The sequence below is a fragment of the Podarcis raffonei genome, chromosome 6, assembly GCF_027172205.1.
Source record: "Podarcis raffonei isolate rPodRaf1 chromosome 6, rPodRaf1.pri, whole genome shotgun sequence".
NCBI classification, from domain to species: domain Eukaryota; kingdom Metazoa; phylum Chordata; class Lepidosauria; order Squamata; family Lacertidae; genus Podarcis; species Podarcis raffonei.
This window is the reverse complement of record NC_070607.1, coordinates 48,018,900-48,032,803: the sequence shown is the minus strand read 5'-3', so window position 1 is coordinate 48,032,803 and position 13,904 is coordinate 48,018,900. Positions and strand designations below refer to the sequence as shown.

General features: G+C 44.1%; 1 protein-coding gene across 4 annotated transcripts; it reads right to left on the bottom strand.

Moving 5' to 3' along the window:
* Nucleotides 1-1,576: 1,576 nt before the first annotated feature.
* On the bottom strand, nt 1,577-12,439 carry IPP (intracisternal A particle-promoted polypeptide). Of its 4 annotated transcripts, none has more exons than XM_053392577.1 (9): nt 11,912-12,437; nt 11,243-11,588; nt 10,092-10,523; nt 8,077-8,232; nt 7,785-7,952; nt 5,805-5,942; nt 4,530-4,652; nt 3,415-3,635; nt 1,577-2,314 (listed from the first exon to the last, which is right to left on the bottom strand). In XM_053392577.1, exons 2-9 carry the CDS (start codon nt 11,532-11,534, stop codon nt 2,090-2,092), a joined length of 1,755 nt encoding a protein of 584 aa, XP_053248552.1. In that variant the 5' UTR covers nt 11,535-11,588; nt 11,912-12,437; the 3' UTR covers nt 1,577-2,089. The 4 variants fall into 4 exon arrangements, with proteins under 4 accessions (XP_053248552.1, XP_053248551.1, XP_053248554.1 ...); XM_053392576.1 differs by having other exon boundaries at nt 12,307-12,437; XM_053392579.1 differs by lacking the exon at nt 11,912-12,437 and having other exon boundaries at nt 11,409-11,470.
* Nucleotides 12,440-13,904: the final 1,465 nt, after the last annotated feature.

Sequence of the window (13,904 nt, the reverse complement as noted above, 5' to 3'; positions counted from 1 at the left end):
AACAAAACAATCCCTCCTTCCCACAAACACATTTAAAAGGCTATAGAATATTAATCGGCCAAAAGCCTGGTTGAAGAGTTAAGTTTTGTCTGGTGTCTAAAGATGAAGGTGCCAGGTGAAGCTCTGTAGGGAGAGCATTCTACAAATGGGAAGCTACTGCAGAAAAGGCCTGTTCTTGTGTTGCAACCCTCCGAACCCCAAGTGGAGGCACACAGAAAGGCCTCAGATGAACGCGGAGTCTGGGACAGTACAGTCGAACCTCTACTTACCACTGCCTCTTACGATTGTTCCAAGTCGCAACCGCAGCAAACCTGGAAGTAACCAGTGGGTTTGCTGCTGTTTGTGCATGCGCAGGAGTGACAATCGCCATTTGCACATGCGCAGAAGTGGGCAATCGCCGCTGTGCACAATGGCACCTCTCCCAGCAACCTGTTTCAACCTCTGGATGGACCTCCGGAACAGATTATGGTTGCAAATAGAGGTTCCACTGTATATGGGAAGCAGTCCTTCATGTATTTTGTGGTCCTGAGCTGTTTAAGGCTTTATAGGTCAAAACCAGCACTCTGAATTGGGACCAGAAGCTAATTGACAGCCAAAGCAGTTGGGCTAGGATCTGTGTAATATACCCCAGTGAGCAACCTGGCCACCAAATTCTGCACCAGCTGAATACGTCTTCAGAGGCAGCCCTATGTATCGGGCATTGCAGTAATCTAACATAGAGGTTACCAAAGTATAGACAACAGAAGTTAGGGGCGCAGATAGGGGTGCAGCTGAGCCACCAGCCAAAGCTGATGGAAGGCACTTTGTGCCATCAAGGCCGCTTGAGCCTCAAGCAACAGCAAAGGATCCAGGAGTACCCGCAAGCTATGTACCTGCTCCTTCAGAGGGAATTGTAACCCCATCCTCTCAGCCATTTGGTCTAAGTTGCCTCAGTCTTCCTTGGATTGAGCTTCAGTTTGTTGGCTGTCATCCAGTGCATTACTGGGACAAGACACCGGTCCAGCACACCCAGTGCCTCACAAAGGAGAAGTAGATTTGTGTGTCATAAGGCAGGGAACTGTTTTCAATTGACATGGTAATAGTACTCAGCCATAAATAGTGATGCTTCTCCACAGATGTAACTGTGTATGGGGTAAGGCGCTACAAAGATGGAAAAGGCATTTATGATATAATAAATGAACTGGTAGGCTACCATATGATGTTAGCTCGTTTTGCTACTGCCATTTTCCTCTCTCATCCAACTCCTTTATTGTGCTTGTTTTTATTACTTTTAACTATTTGCTTTACCATGGAAGCACAGGGCATGATGTGGATCCTTTGGAAGTCACACAGGGCAGCCTGTAAGGAAATGTGAAGACAGATTTGTTTTTGTTTTTTAATATTCCAGTTGTCTCCTGTCTTAAACAGTCCTACATAGCTAAGTATGCATATGTGGAACAAAAGCCCAAAGCCAAGGGCAGATTCTTAATACCCAACATGAGCCAGGGAATGGAATATTCTTATCTGTCTTGAGTTCCATCAGGGAAAGAGGTGGCATATCAATGAATGTATGTATAAATAAATAAATAAATAAGAGTGAGATGTAAACTACTTTCATTTTGTAAGCAAGTTTGACTTATTCCTAAAGGCAATGAGCAGCTAAAACAAAAGTCCCAAACAAGTATGTAAATAATAGCTCCATCATTTTGTTGCATTTCTCCAAGGAAACTAATTTAGGCTATGGAAAGCCAACGTCTGCTCATAAATAAATAATGTAATGAATTTTCATGAGAATAAAACTATTGCTTAGGATCCCCGTTAAGAAGTAATGTGGTTAGGACAATTTCAACCTTCTCCACTTCAAATACAGCAACTGCATTCTGATTGTGTCTTGGCATGTGATGAACAGCAGACGGTTTCCCAAGTGTCAAGGGCAGCAATCAACTATCAACAAACTGGCAGAATCACCCATGAAGTTTATGTTCCACATGGAGAAGCATACGGTTTCAGTAGAGCCTGTGAACAGAAGTCTCTAGCCCAAACTGTCACCATTCCGAGAACACTTGAAAATCCACTCCCCAATCTTAGTTGTTTTTAGGTGTTCTGTACTTCAGAGCACGGCCACACCTCCCTCACAACGGCTGGTGATCATGTTAGCAATTTCAGTCCAAGTATCCAAATGCGGATTATAAACTTCCACAGAATCTGATGTTACTGGGGCAGATGAATCATAACTAGCAGTCCTTCCTCCAATGGCATAAAGGAGGCCATTCACAGCCACAACACATACTCCAGCTCTTGGGACCTTCATTGAAGCAACTTCTACCCATTTCTCCTAATGAATGAAACAAACAAACAAAAATATGTTTTCTATGTAGTATGTTCCTCTCCAGAGATGTGCTTTAAATCTACAGTTAGCAGGTGTAAATAAACTGTAGGAAGGTCTGTGTTAAACTGACCATTCACCGTATTCTTAGTAGTGGAATTCCAATTCATCGTCGTCATGATTTTATTTATTAATATACTGCCCTATACCAGGCATCCCCAAACTCGGCCTTCCAGCTGTTTTGGGACTACAACTCCCATCATCCCTAGCTAACAGGACCAGTGGCTCAGCTAGAGGGCTGAGTTTGGGGGTGCCTGCTCTATACCCATGGGTTTACTACTACTGTTTACTATTATTGCTGTGCATTTCTTTTCTATCCTTCCCTCCAAATGAGCCTAAGTACAGAGCCAGGGGGTGGCAATTATTCAAATTAATTCTGAGTAAAAACGAGATGGGGGGCGGGAAAGGAATATCTGCACATTCAAAGGCAAGTGTATCATGGTGTCACAACAGGAAAACAGAAGGACTGTAACCCCCATTAGTTACTACTTGGCATAGTGGCATGAGATTTTATAGTTACTAGCCTACTTATTACCTGGGAAGTAGGACCCTTAGGCTATATATAGACATAAGAACCTCCAGCAGCAGGTGAAAGTTTCTGCTGTGGGAGGAGCTCTACTTCCCCCTCTCTCCCTGCTAGGATGTTTTATCTATTTAAACACACACACCCCCGGAAGCAATCTGGTTTTCTTAGACTTAAAATATTGCTCTGGACACTTTGCACAGATGAGTGGCTTCATGGCTGCCACAAGAACCAGTCAATACGCTACCTAGTTGGCTTCTTATGAAAACAGGGAAAACTGGAAATTCCTGAACGTCATTCAGTTGAGAAGTCTAAGTATAGGCCAACATCAGGTTCATTGCTTTAACTATGTGCATCTGAACATAACCTTACACACACACACATACGACTTCAGCTGCATTGGGGGACTGGTGAACGCATTACTGACAACTTCATCTCTTTGTACCTATCAATGAGACAAACTACTGCAAACCAACATAAACAACGAATACACCTTGGAATCTGATTTGTGGGAACTGAAACCTACCTCTTCAAAGGAGTATTTCTCAACACTTGGAAGAGCATCTTCAGACTCATTCAATCCTCCAATAGCATAGATACAGTCATTCAGAGCAGCCACACCCAGATATGCCCTTCTGGTGCCCATTTCAGGGAGTGCAGACCAGCGCTTAGATATTGGATCATAGGCATCGACAGAACACAGTTCTATTCCTTCATTACTGATGCCCCCAACAATATAAATTAAACCTGGAAATGCAAGGAATTTCTATTATACCTATGCCACACCAGCACTGTTGGTATTCAAGGATTTCTAGAAAACATGCACTGTGGACTGTAATCTGCAGCCCAGTAATTCCCAAGAATTTCAGTGGTCTTCCTTACTAGGACTCTTCTTGAATGAGTGGGTTGTGGGTTGCAGTTTGAAGTTGCTTTCTAAACTATCAACTCTTTGGCACAATACAACAAAATTGTTGCACATAGTCTGTTCAATGCCCTTCAAGATAGCACACCACTTGTTAGGTTATCAATTTTTCCAAATGCTCACCTCAATTCTATGCATGCCTACTCAGAAGTAAGTTAAATTCAAATGGGACTTGAGGTGTATACCACAAGCAGCCTTCCATGTCTCTCTACCTGGCCCCTAGAACACTCCACAAGCCTTGAAGTATCCTGGAACCAATTTAAGGACCTTGTAAATTAATACAAGAACCATGAACCTGACCTGATAGCCTATGGGCTAGCTAGTGCAAGCTCTTGAGCACCTGAGTTACGTGCTGCCGATAGTCTGTCCCCACCCGCAATCCAGCTGCAAGGTTTACCACAAGTTGGAGTGCCGAACCAGCCCAAGGGTAGTCTGTGACAGTATTAACAATAAGCAACAATTATTCAAATACAGTGGTACCTCTGGATACAAATGGGATCCGTTCCGGATCCCCGTTTGCATCCTGAAGTGAACGCAGGTCGCGATTTGCCGCTTCCACGCATGCACGTGACGTCATTTTGACCGTCTGCACATGCGCGAGCGGCGAAACCTGGAAGTAACGGGTTCCGTTACTTCCGGGTCACCGCAGAGCGCAACCTGAAAGAGCTCAACCTGAAGCATATTTAACCCGAGGTATGACTGCATCCAAGTCCACTCACCTTGCATTTCACAGCACCCAAAATTGTAGCGCGGCACAGCCATGCTGCCCACCACTTCCCAGCTATTCTCTTCAGGATCAAAACGTTCAATCGAGGTGCCAATCTCTGCTCCAACCCAGCCTCCTGAAAACCAGAATACGTTTGAAGGCAAGGAATAGAAAACATTGTTAATATTTCTATCTCCTTGAAGCAGCTACAATGGCAGCTGAGCCAAAAAGGCTGTCTAATGTAAAGGGGGCTAGGGCTGATGAAGTTGGAACCCAACATCTGGAAGGCCAGATTGCTAGAGCAACATAAATGTTTTCTATTTGTACATATCTCTATCTACAAAGCCTACAGGCTGTCCGGGGCTGTATTACTGAAGCCTAATTTTCTGCAGCAGTAAACTATTTTGGACCATAAGCTGCCTCTGTGTGGTGACAGTAACTGGGGGCAACTTCTGCTGCATGAGTTATCTCACTATCTCTGTTAGCAACAGCTAGCGTTGAACTCCCCCAAATGCGGAAGGGGCTGAGCCAGCATGGGATCCATTGGATCCTGAGCCAACCCTGCTGCTATCACATGATAACAATTTGCCCAATCCAGGCAAATTACTGAGCCAAGATTTATTCTTGCACATTTTCCCTTGTCCCCTCAGGGCTTTTTTTCTGCATTTCTACTTTCCAGGGCTATAGATGTAGCACTGGCTGCACCACCCCATCAAGCCCTGCTGCTGCAAGCCAGAGGACAGGATTGCAGCTTAATTTATCTGCAAACTGTCTGGAGACTCCAACAGGACAGCAAGCAAGTTGTAGGCAAGGCAGCTCTCAGCTACGTCACCAACAAATATTCCAGGCTTTGGAATCTTCAAGAATTTACTGAAGGAAAACGTTTGCGTTTGGCTACTGAAAAACCTAGCAGTTTGAAAGCACGAAGTGTAAGTAGATAAATAGGTACCACTCCGGCGGGAAGGTAAACGGCGTTTCCGTGCGCTGCTCTGGTTCACCAGAAGCAGCTTAGTCATGCTGGCCACATGACCCGGAAGCTGTACGCTGGCTCCCTCAGCCAATAAAGCGAGATGAGCACCGCAACCCCAGAGTCGGTCACGACTGGACCTAATGGTCAGGGGTCCCTTTACCTTTTTACTGAAAAAAGGATACTTTAGCAGAGAAGCTACTAGTTAGTTGCTACCATACACGTTGGGAAGTTATTCCTATTTTCTACAGTATACAACACTAATGAAACTCTGCCCCTAGCTTAAGGAGGTAATGGATTCTGTAGAGTCAAAGGACTTGCCAAAAGCATAGATGGTACCATAACAAGCACACACTCCAAGTCCACAGCGAGGATGGTTCATAGATGCTACAGCTGCCCACTGTTTAGTAATAGGATCGTAACGTTCGGTACAATCAAATATCATAGAGTCTTTTTCACCTTAGAAGAGAGGCAAGAACATAGAGAAGTTAAAACGTCTTTTGTATGCTATCTCTTCAATATATCGATCAACTAATAGCAGAATAGTTCATCCATTGAGCATCTTAGCATAGTTGCAAGATGCAATGTTTCATTTCTGAAGCCAAAGGTCTTCTCCTTCCCCCAATGCCCAATTTCTAAATGAGTTCTCTGATGCACAGGTACCACCAGTCAAAACTGGTATGACTTTATCTCCAAAATACAAGTTATCCGGCATAAAGGAAAATATAAATCATATCATCTTCTTTAAGTAATATGCAATAATTACATTTCTGCAAAACTCTAACTAACAAAAGGTTTGAGGGGTTAAATGGCAAAAGGAAGAAAAGCATGCAGCAGGAACAGCAATGGCAGGATGTTAATTAATAGGACAATGAGTATCCTGCAAGCACAGGATGGAATGCTTCAACAGTTAACAGTATTTACAAAACTTTTCATTTCACACAGCAGAAGTCTGTATACTACAGATGCACTTAGAGTTTTCACTTTTGGCAGGAACTTTGCCACATCCTTAACAAGTATAACTAAGAGAAGGCACAGCTCCACTTTTGGATGCAATGCCTCCTATGAGTGCCTGGTGTTCCAGTTTATAAATGAAAACACTTTGCGTGCAGAAGATTCCTGGTTCAAATCTCTGGTACCTCCTGTTGAAATGATGAGGTAGCAGGTGATGTGAAAGACCTCTCTCCACCTGAAAGTCTGGAGAACTAGAGTGGAACTGGACTAGGTGCACAAATAGTCTGACCTAGTATAAGGCAGCTTCCTACATTTCCTTAAACCTACAAAAAACAGCTGCCATTGAATGACCACAAGCAATTGTATTTTTAGTAGTAGTGGCTGTAGAACAGGAAAGAAGATCATTTGAAGCATCTACGTTTATTTGGCAACACAGAAAGTTCTGGTAGGTTTCATAGTTGTTTATATGCATATATAAATAAAACAGGGACCATTTAATGCAAAACTATGGTTTAGTGCTATGTGGATCAGAATGAAGGAGCTGAGAACCAGCTCACACACTCAGCACCCTCCACCCCCAATGCAGTAAGGAGATGTCCTTCTGCTAAGTTTAGTTTAACTTTTACAGAATCCTGTCTTAGTGTAATGTCTGAATCAGGAATTCTGATTTAAAACAAACCACGGTTACAAAACCAGATAATTAGAATTTGTTTTAAGCCAGGATCTAAACTCCATGGGAGAAGCACTCAAGCTCATCCATATAGCACTAACCATGGTTTGTGTGTGTACTATGCAAGTGTGAGAGATGATAATACAAAAATATGTAGGCTTCAGGAAGGTGAAAGCAAATGTGATCAAAGTTTTTTCTTCCTCTTCCTCCTGCCACCCTGAAAGAAGTAAAGGGGCTCACTCAGCCTCCTCCAGAAAAAATCTTCAGTGGTGGAAAGTACAATGGGACACTGAGAAAAGTCATTGATCATTTTACTTTGATAACCCTATATGTGAGTGGAACTACATCTGTGTGTTTGACTACATACCTATGAATGTCTGCAATATGTTAGTGAGACAATGAATGGGTTTATGTCTGCATGGTGCAAGGACTGGAGAAGTCTGGGGAAATGGACTGTACCAGAGTCCCCAAACCCCGGGAATCCCAAACGGCAAGGCCCAGATATTCTCCCTGTCAAACTCAGGACATCATTGTACCTTTTGTATACTGTGGCTTTAGAATGCTACATCTTGTCTCTGGGCAAGTTCCTTCCACTAAGTGAATAATAAGAAAGACCTGTGGCAAGTACTAAAGAACAGCCTATCCCCACCCCCAGAAATGCAATTCTTTGCTCTTACCTCCAATAGCATAGATCATTCCTCCAACTACTGCAACTCCCAGCCCATTTCGAGCCTGGTGCAAAGAAGACACAGTAGTCCAGTACTGACTGAAAGTGTCAAAACGCTCCACACAACTGAGAGCTCTGCTGTCACTCCAACGGCCTCCCTGCAAGCGAGTATATCCACCTATTCAAAAAATAGAGATGGCAGGCACCATTAGCAGCTCCACAGGCTCTTCTCATGCAGCATTTCTCCAGCAGTTCAGGTTCTGAAGAGACATGAAATGCTAATGAGGAGACAGGATTCCTACCTACTGCATACAGGTACTTCCTGGCTTTCCTCCTGGGACGTGCCTTTGACGCTTGCAGGAAACTGCTAACCTTGCTCTCTTTTGGAGATTTACACACTTCGCAGTATTCTTTTAACAGGGTTTGAAGGGCCACTCGAAGGCTGAAATCAGGAACCCCTTGAGAAGACAAAAGCGTGGGACAATCAGTGATAGTCAATCTACAGATAAACCAGGTGGATGTGTAGTTTTTAGCAATTACATTGTTACTGATTTATTGCAGGGCTTGGAAACCTCAGGTCGGAGGCCAAATGCAGTCCTGCCTGCCTGACCCTTGGGACTCTCCCCAGACCATCTATTCTTCCCCAGACCCACCATCTCTCCAGGACACATCCCTCACCGCCTCTGAATCACACTCTCTTTAGGTGCTTTTGAGTGGCTAGAATGTGTCTTTGAACTCTGATAATGACTCATGCTTACCTGGATGGAAGACAGAGAGATGTTTAAGTGTGTGTGTAGAAACTAGGTGTGTAGAAAAGGTAAAATTGAAAGCCCCATCTATCACTGGTATGTGGACCCCAGAAGGGAATGTGGCAATGTGGCCCTTGGGCAGAAAAATGTTTCCCACTACTGATTTATTGGATTTGCAGTTTGCCCCCAGCCAAAGAGCTCAGCATAGGTCACAGCACATTTTTAAAAAAATCAATAACCTCATATACTAAAATACATCATTTTCCTCCTGTTTCCTTAACCCCAACCATTAAGAGCCAATATAGGTACAGCAAAATGCCTCGTAGCCCTGCTGGGAAATATCCAGGCTCAGATTTTGTTCAATCTATAGGGCAGAAAGAAGTTCCCCAGACTCCTAATGCTGTCTACATTAATGGTTCTCATTAACAGCCTTTGTGAATACAAGCCAGTCCAGATTAAAAAGTATAAAGGCTCTATGTTGAACTACAGTCTTCACCCTTTCCTTTGATACATAAACCACTTCTTCACCTAGAAGTATGGACACCTGAAGTTAGGCACATACTCATCCGCACCCCATCCTGCAGACGGTTTTCAGCCTTACCCCTCACACTGACCAAACTGTCAGTATTTGGGGTTTTCCGGGAGATGGGAGCATATTTTGTGGGAATGAGGGAGTTTGTTGCTGTTGTTTCTTTGTATAGTTATTTTATATCTTTTCATGATTTATGTGGAAATTGTTCCGTTTGGTTGTGTACTTTCTAATGTTTTATGACTACTTTTGTTATGTTGTAGTTATTTTTCCCCATGTTGTTAGCTGCCTTGAACATGGTTTGAACTGTGAAAAGGCAGCATACAAATAAAATTATGTATGTGTGTGTGTATGTATGTATCCAATGATTCCCTGCGTGTTAGAAGTGAAATGCCACCATGTTCTGCCTCATGTTGCAAGGTCTTTTTAATGGATCTTAAACTAGAGCCTAGGGCTTGCCGATCAGAAGGTCGGCGTTTCGAATCCCCATGACAGGGTGAGCTCCCATTGCTTGGTCCCTGCTCCTGCCAACCTAGTAGTTCGAAAGCACGTCAAAGTGCAAGTAGATAAATAGGTACCACTCCGGCAGGAAGGTAAACGGCATTTCCGTGTGCTGCTCTGGTTCACCAGAAGCGGCTTAGTCATGCTGGCCACATGACCTGGAAGCTGTACGCCGGCTCCCTCGGCCAGTAAAGCGAGATGAGCGCCGCAACCCCAGAGTCATCTGCGACTGGACCTAATGGTCAGTGGTCCCTTTACCTTTACCTTACCCAGTATTACCCACAGCTGCAAACTTCCAAAACTATTTTCAGCTTTATCACAGGCCCCAATCTGGCAGGTGCTATATGTAATAGTGATTCCATGCCTAAATGCTAATGAGAGGTTTTGGAGCTCTGCTGGGATGCCAGTGTTTCTAGTTGTTAGGGCTTCACAAAATTAGTCCGAAGAGCCCGCAATGGGTCACTGAATGATGTGAAAAGATATACAGATTTAGATACAGAGTTGTAGTACAGACACACACTACCCTACTCTGAGTTACCTTCTATGTATTTCAAGAGTCTTTGTGGGGGTAACAGCGGAAATCGAACTGTATCCAGTATTTCCACCACGTGTTTCTTTCTTCTCCCCAGGTCCTTCAGAATCCATTGCATTGCAGCTATGAAAACCTGGTACTCATCTTCTATGCTCAGTTCCTCACTTCGCAAGATCTTAATGAGCTGGTCCTTTGTCAGAGCCAGGAATTCCTCTCCGTCCTGGATGTCCAGGAAATGGGCATGGATGTAATTCTCTGTGAATTCTAGCAGATCGTGACAGGCAATTTGCTCGGAGAACTGGAAGAGTCCAATGCAGTTTGAGGGATCGATCTGCCCCTTCAGAAATTCACAGCAAAGGTCTACCACTTCTGTGAGTTGGAACATGTCTGCTGCCACAATCAACTCCTGGACATTACTTTCACCAATGCTGACTATGCCTAAACACACAACAGAGAACTATTTCAGGTGGTGCGAAATCTTGCCAATACAATAGCATACAGTTTGACCACAAAATTTGTGAATGTCCCTTGAATGATACTACTGGAGTACATTATTGCCATGTTATTAATATCCATGTTATTAATAATATTAATATCTTAGGGGGAGTATCATCAGCCATCAAATAATTAACTGATCAAGAAACGTTACAGCACAGGCACCCTTTTTAGTAAACCAAATAGCACAGATTGAATGTTTCCCCCCACCCCACTAAACGGATGATAAAACAGCTAATGCTATGGTAATTAACTGGCTCTGTTCATAAAGAATTGCAAATGTGTCTCATTTATAACTTCAAACTGCGAACGTAGACATTGACAAGACTAAATGTTCCTCCTTACCCCTCCCCAAACCCCAGCACATAGTTAGCATGACAGAGAAAACTAGATTAGAAGCCCTCTACCTCACATTTTATTTTTTCATGCAGAGTGAACTTTTCTTATGGATGAACATTCAGTCAAGGGAGCTCCTCATATGAACTCTGAATGTTACAATTCAGACGATTGAAGACCCTGTGACATAATTTGGGGGGTGCCTGTGATCTAGTCAGTGACAAGTTATAAAACAGCACATACATTTGATTCACAAGCTCCAGGATACTAAGGCATTGTCAAAAAGCATAACAAGATCTCAAGAATGTTTTAGAAATGGAGTCTACCTGTGTAAATAAAGTCCAGCAGGATCTGAAAGATGTCAGCCTCCACACCTAGGATCCGTACAACATCCTTGGAAGACTCCTTCATCCCTCCTGCAAACAGAGCTGCAAAATAAGGACTGCTTGCAGCCAAGACAAGCCGGTGGACTTTAAATACTTCTTCACCAACCTGGAGCTGCACATCACAGAAGTGCTGCCCACATCTCATCTTGTTGATCTGGGCCAGTATAAGACGAGCATGCCTGTCTGCCAAGAAGGGGAATTCGCTGGTGTTGGAACAAGGCACACAAGCCATGGCAGGATCACAGAGAAATGGAGTGAGTGATGCCCATCATCCCCCAGTGATGAACTAGGAAGGACAAGAAACTCTTTGAAAATTAAAGATCTAATGACAGGGTTAGTAATGAACATAATTTTGAGTGACAATAACATTTCCCCCCTTTAATGAACTAAGGACGCTTCCAGGTCTGATCAGCCCGGATTTCAATTTTGGTCCCCACAGGTAATAAATCCTGTTGATTTCAATCAGATTTATTTCCAAATAAGCCTGTTTAGGGGTGCAGCCCTAATCTAATTTCACCAAAAGGAACATGACAGGCACAACACAAACAACCGTATCTGTTGAGGTACAGTACTAAGAAGGCCTGAGAATGAAATCTCTATTCATTTTACCTGCATCACTCCAGGAAAATAGATTGGGACCTTGTCACATCCCCAGCACGACAATCAGAACAGGAATACGGAATTGGGAAAAGACGAAGCGGTCTGGGTGGCATTACTGAAATGGACGCTCGGTAAGAGAGCACAATATTAATGGAATTGGCACTTTGCACACGCTCAGGGACAAGCTTCTGTTTCTATGTTCCTATACTCAACTACAGTTCGAATTAAGCTAATCGGCACTCAGGTCTAAAACAAGGGAAGGCTGACGCAGTGGGAGAACTTAATAAATCTATTGCATATAATACTTAAAATTAAGAGTCGGGGCGGGAGGCGGGGACTGTGAGCTATCAAAACACGGGATTGCCTCGCCTGTTCATTTGCGCGCAACGGACGCTAGACACTACCTTCTTCTTCCTTTCCACTCAGCCATTCATGGTCCTTCCCCGATTTCCCAACAACTTTTGCGTCCGCCCCCCCCCCCCGGCCTTTCCGGCACCAGAGAAAGCTGGGAAGAAGCGTCCATTCAACGCTCTCCGGGAAGGGAGATACCACTGCGCATGTCTCGGGGAGCCGGAGACGGGCAGGAGAAGGAAGGCGACTCTTGGCGCTTGCGCATTATAGACTGTGAAGGCCTTTGCCCGTAATAGAAGGAGAGGGTCGAAGAGAGGATGCGCGGGAGAGAACGCTGCGCGCGCGAAAAAGAGACATCCATTTGTTAGCGAGGCAGGATGAGCCTCTCAGAGCAGGCAGGATAGAGCAAAGCCGGGCTCGCTGCTGCCGCTGCCCGCCCTTCAGCCGCAGGAATGTGGGCGGTGGGGCGGCCTCCCTACTGACTGGGACCGGGAAAGCTGAGTGACAGCCATCAAATCAGGAGCAGCAGCCCGAGGCGTTTTTTTATGGTCGTGGCGCTGAAAGTCGAGTGGTAGGGTTACTCTGCCCTCCCCAAGTCCAATATATCCCATAATAGCAGAACAGTAGCGTGGGCGGGGCGAGGGGGGCGATTGCCCGCGGCGCACATTTCTGAGGGGCGCAACCAGGTGCCCCCCATGACATCATCGTTTAGGATTCCTGAGTGGCAAGTCCCATGCCTCGCCCACTCAGCTTCAGAGTAGAGTTCTGCCTCATTTTGTCAACCCCTTTCTCTATCTTATCATGCAAGCTCTTTTTGGACACCAAAGAATCCCCGTGTTTCTCAAGGGATGTTAGCTTTGCCCCCACACACTTTATTTTTGGCCTTCCCATTCTCCTAACATTTTATGCATTTTTCCTGTGGTATGCTTGCCTGAGAACAATGCACACACCAAGTTATTTTCTGCATACACTGTACCGCAAGTGGCAATCCTTATTTTTCTTCATTGTGGAATTGGTGCTGCTTGTGCACGTGCTCACACATTTTTCACATGTTCCACATATCATCATAATGGCAGCCCATACTACTGTTTTGTTTTTTTTAACATTTAGTCTGGATTTCCACTTGCTGCAGAAAATTCAGTAAGTAAAAATATATGATATATCTGCAGTTACTAATGGTGCGAAAGTTCAGTGGTTTTGGGGGTGTATGTGGGTGATTTGTCATGCTTTCACCTCACCTGATTCCTGTGGCTAACTATGCACCTTGACTGGAGTGAGTGAGCATTGTTTGCTGTTACACCTGGCAGTAGTACTACTTAAATCATGATACACCAGACCTACTGCCAAGCAATCTGGTCACTTCAGGAGTCATGATGCTGAAGAGAAGAAACATTTGCATTTTTAAAATGAAAATGAGATAAATTAGTATACTGTATAATTTAAATTATTTAGAAGACAGGGCTTGCAGGAAAATGGCAGCTCTTGTAAGCCTTACAATGGTAAGAGAGGGTAAAGTTCTCTTACTTATAATGGCTTCAACTTCGTACTTGAAATAATGTTGCACCACTGTTTCTATAGTTGGCCTCTGTCCTAACTAGCAAATGCAAACATTACCATATGCAGAAATGCACTCTTAAATACTGAAATACTA

Coding starts and splice junctions, on each gene's coding strand:
- IPP (XM_053392577.1), bottom strand. CDS start 11,534: ATGGCTTGTGTGCCTTGTTCCAACACCAGCGAATTCCCCTTCTTGGCA. Junction 5,943..7,784: donor AATGATCTATGCTATTGGAG/GTAAGAGCAAAG, acceptor CTCTCTTCTAAG/GTGAAAAAGACTCTATGATA. Junction 4,653..5,804: donor TGGTACCATCTATGCTTTTG/GCAAGTCCTTTG, acceptor TCTGGTTTTCAG/GAGGCTGGGTTGGAGCAGAG.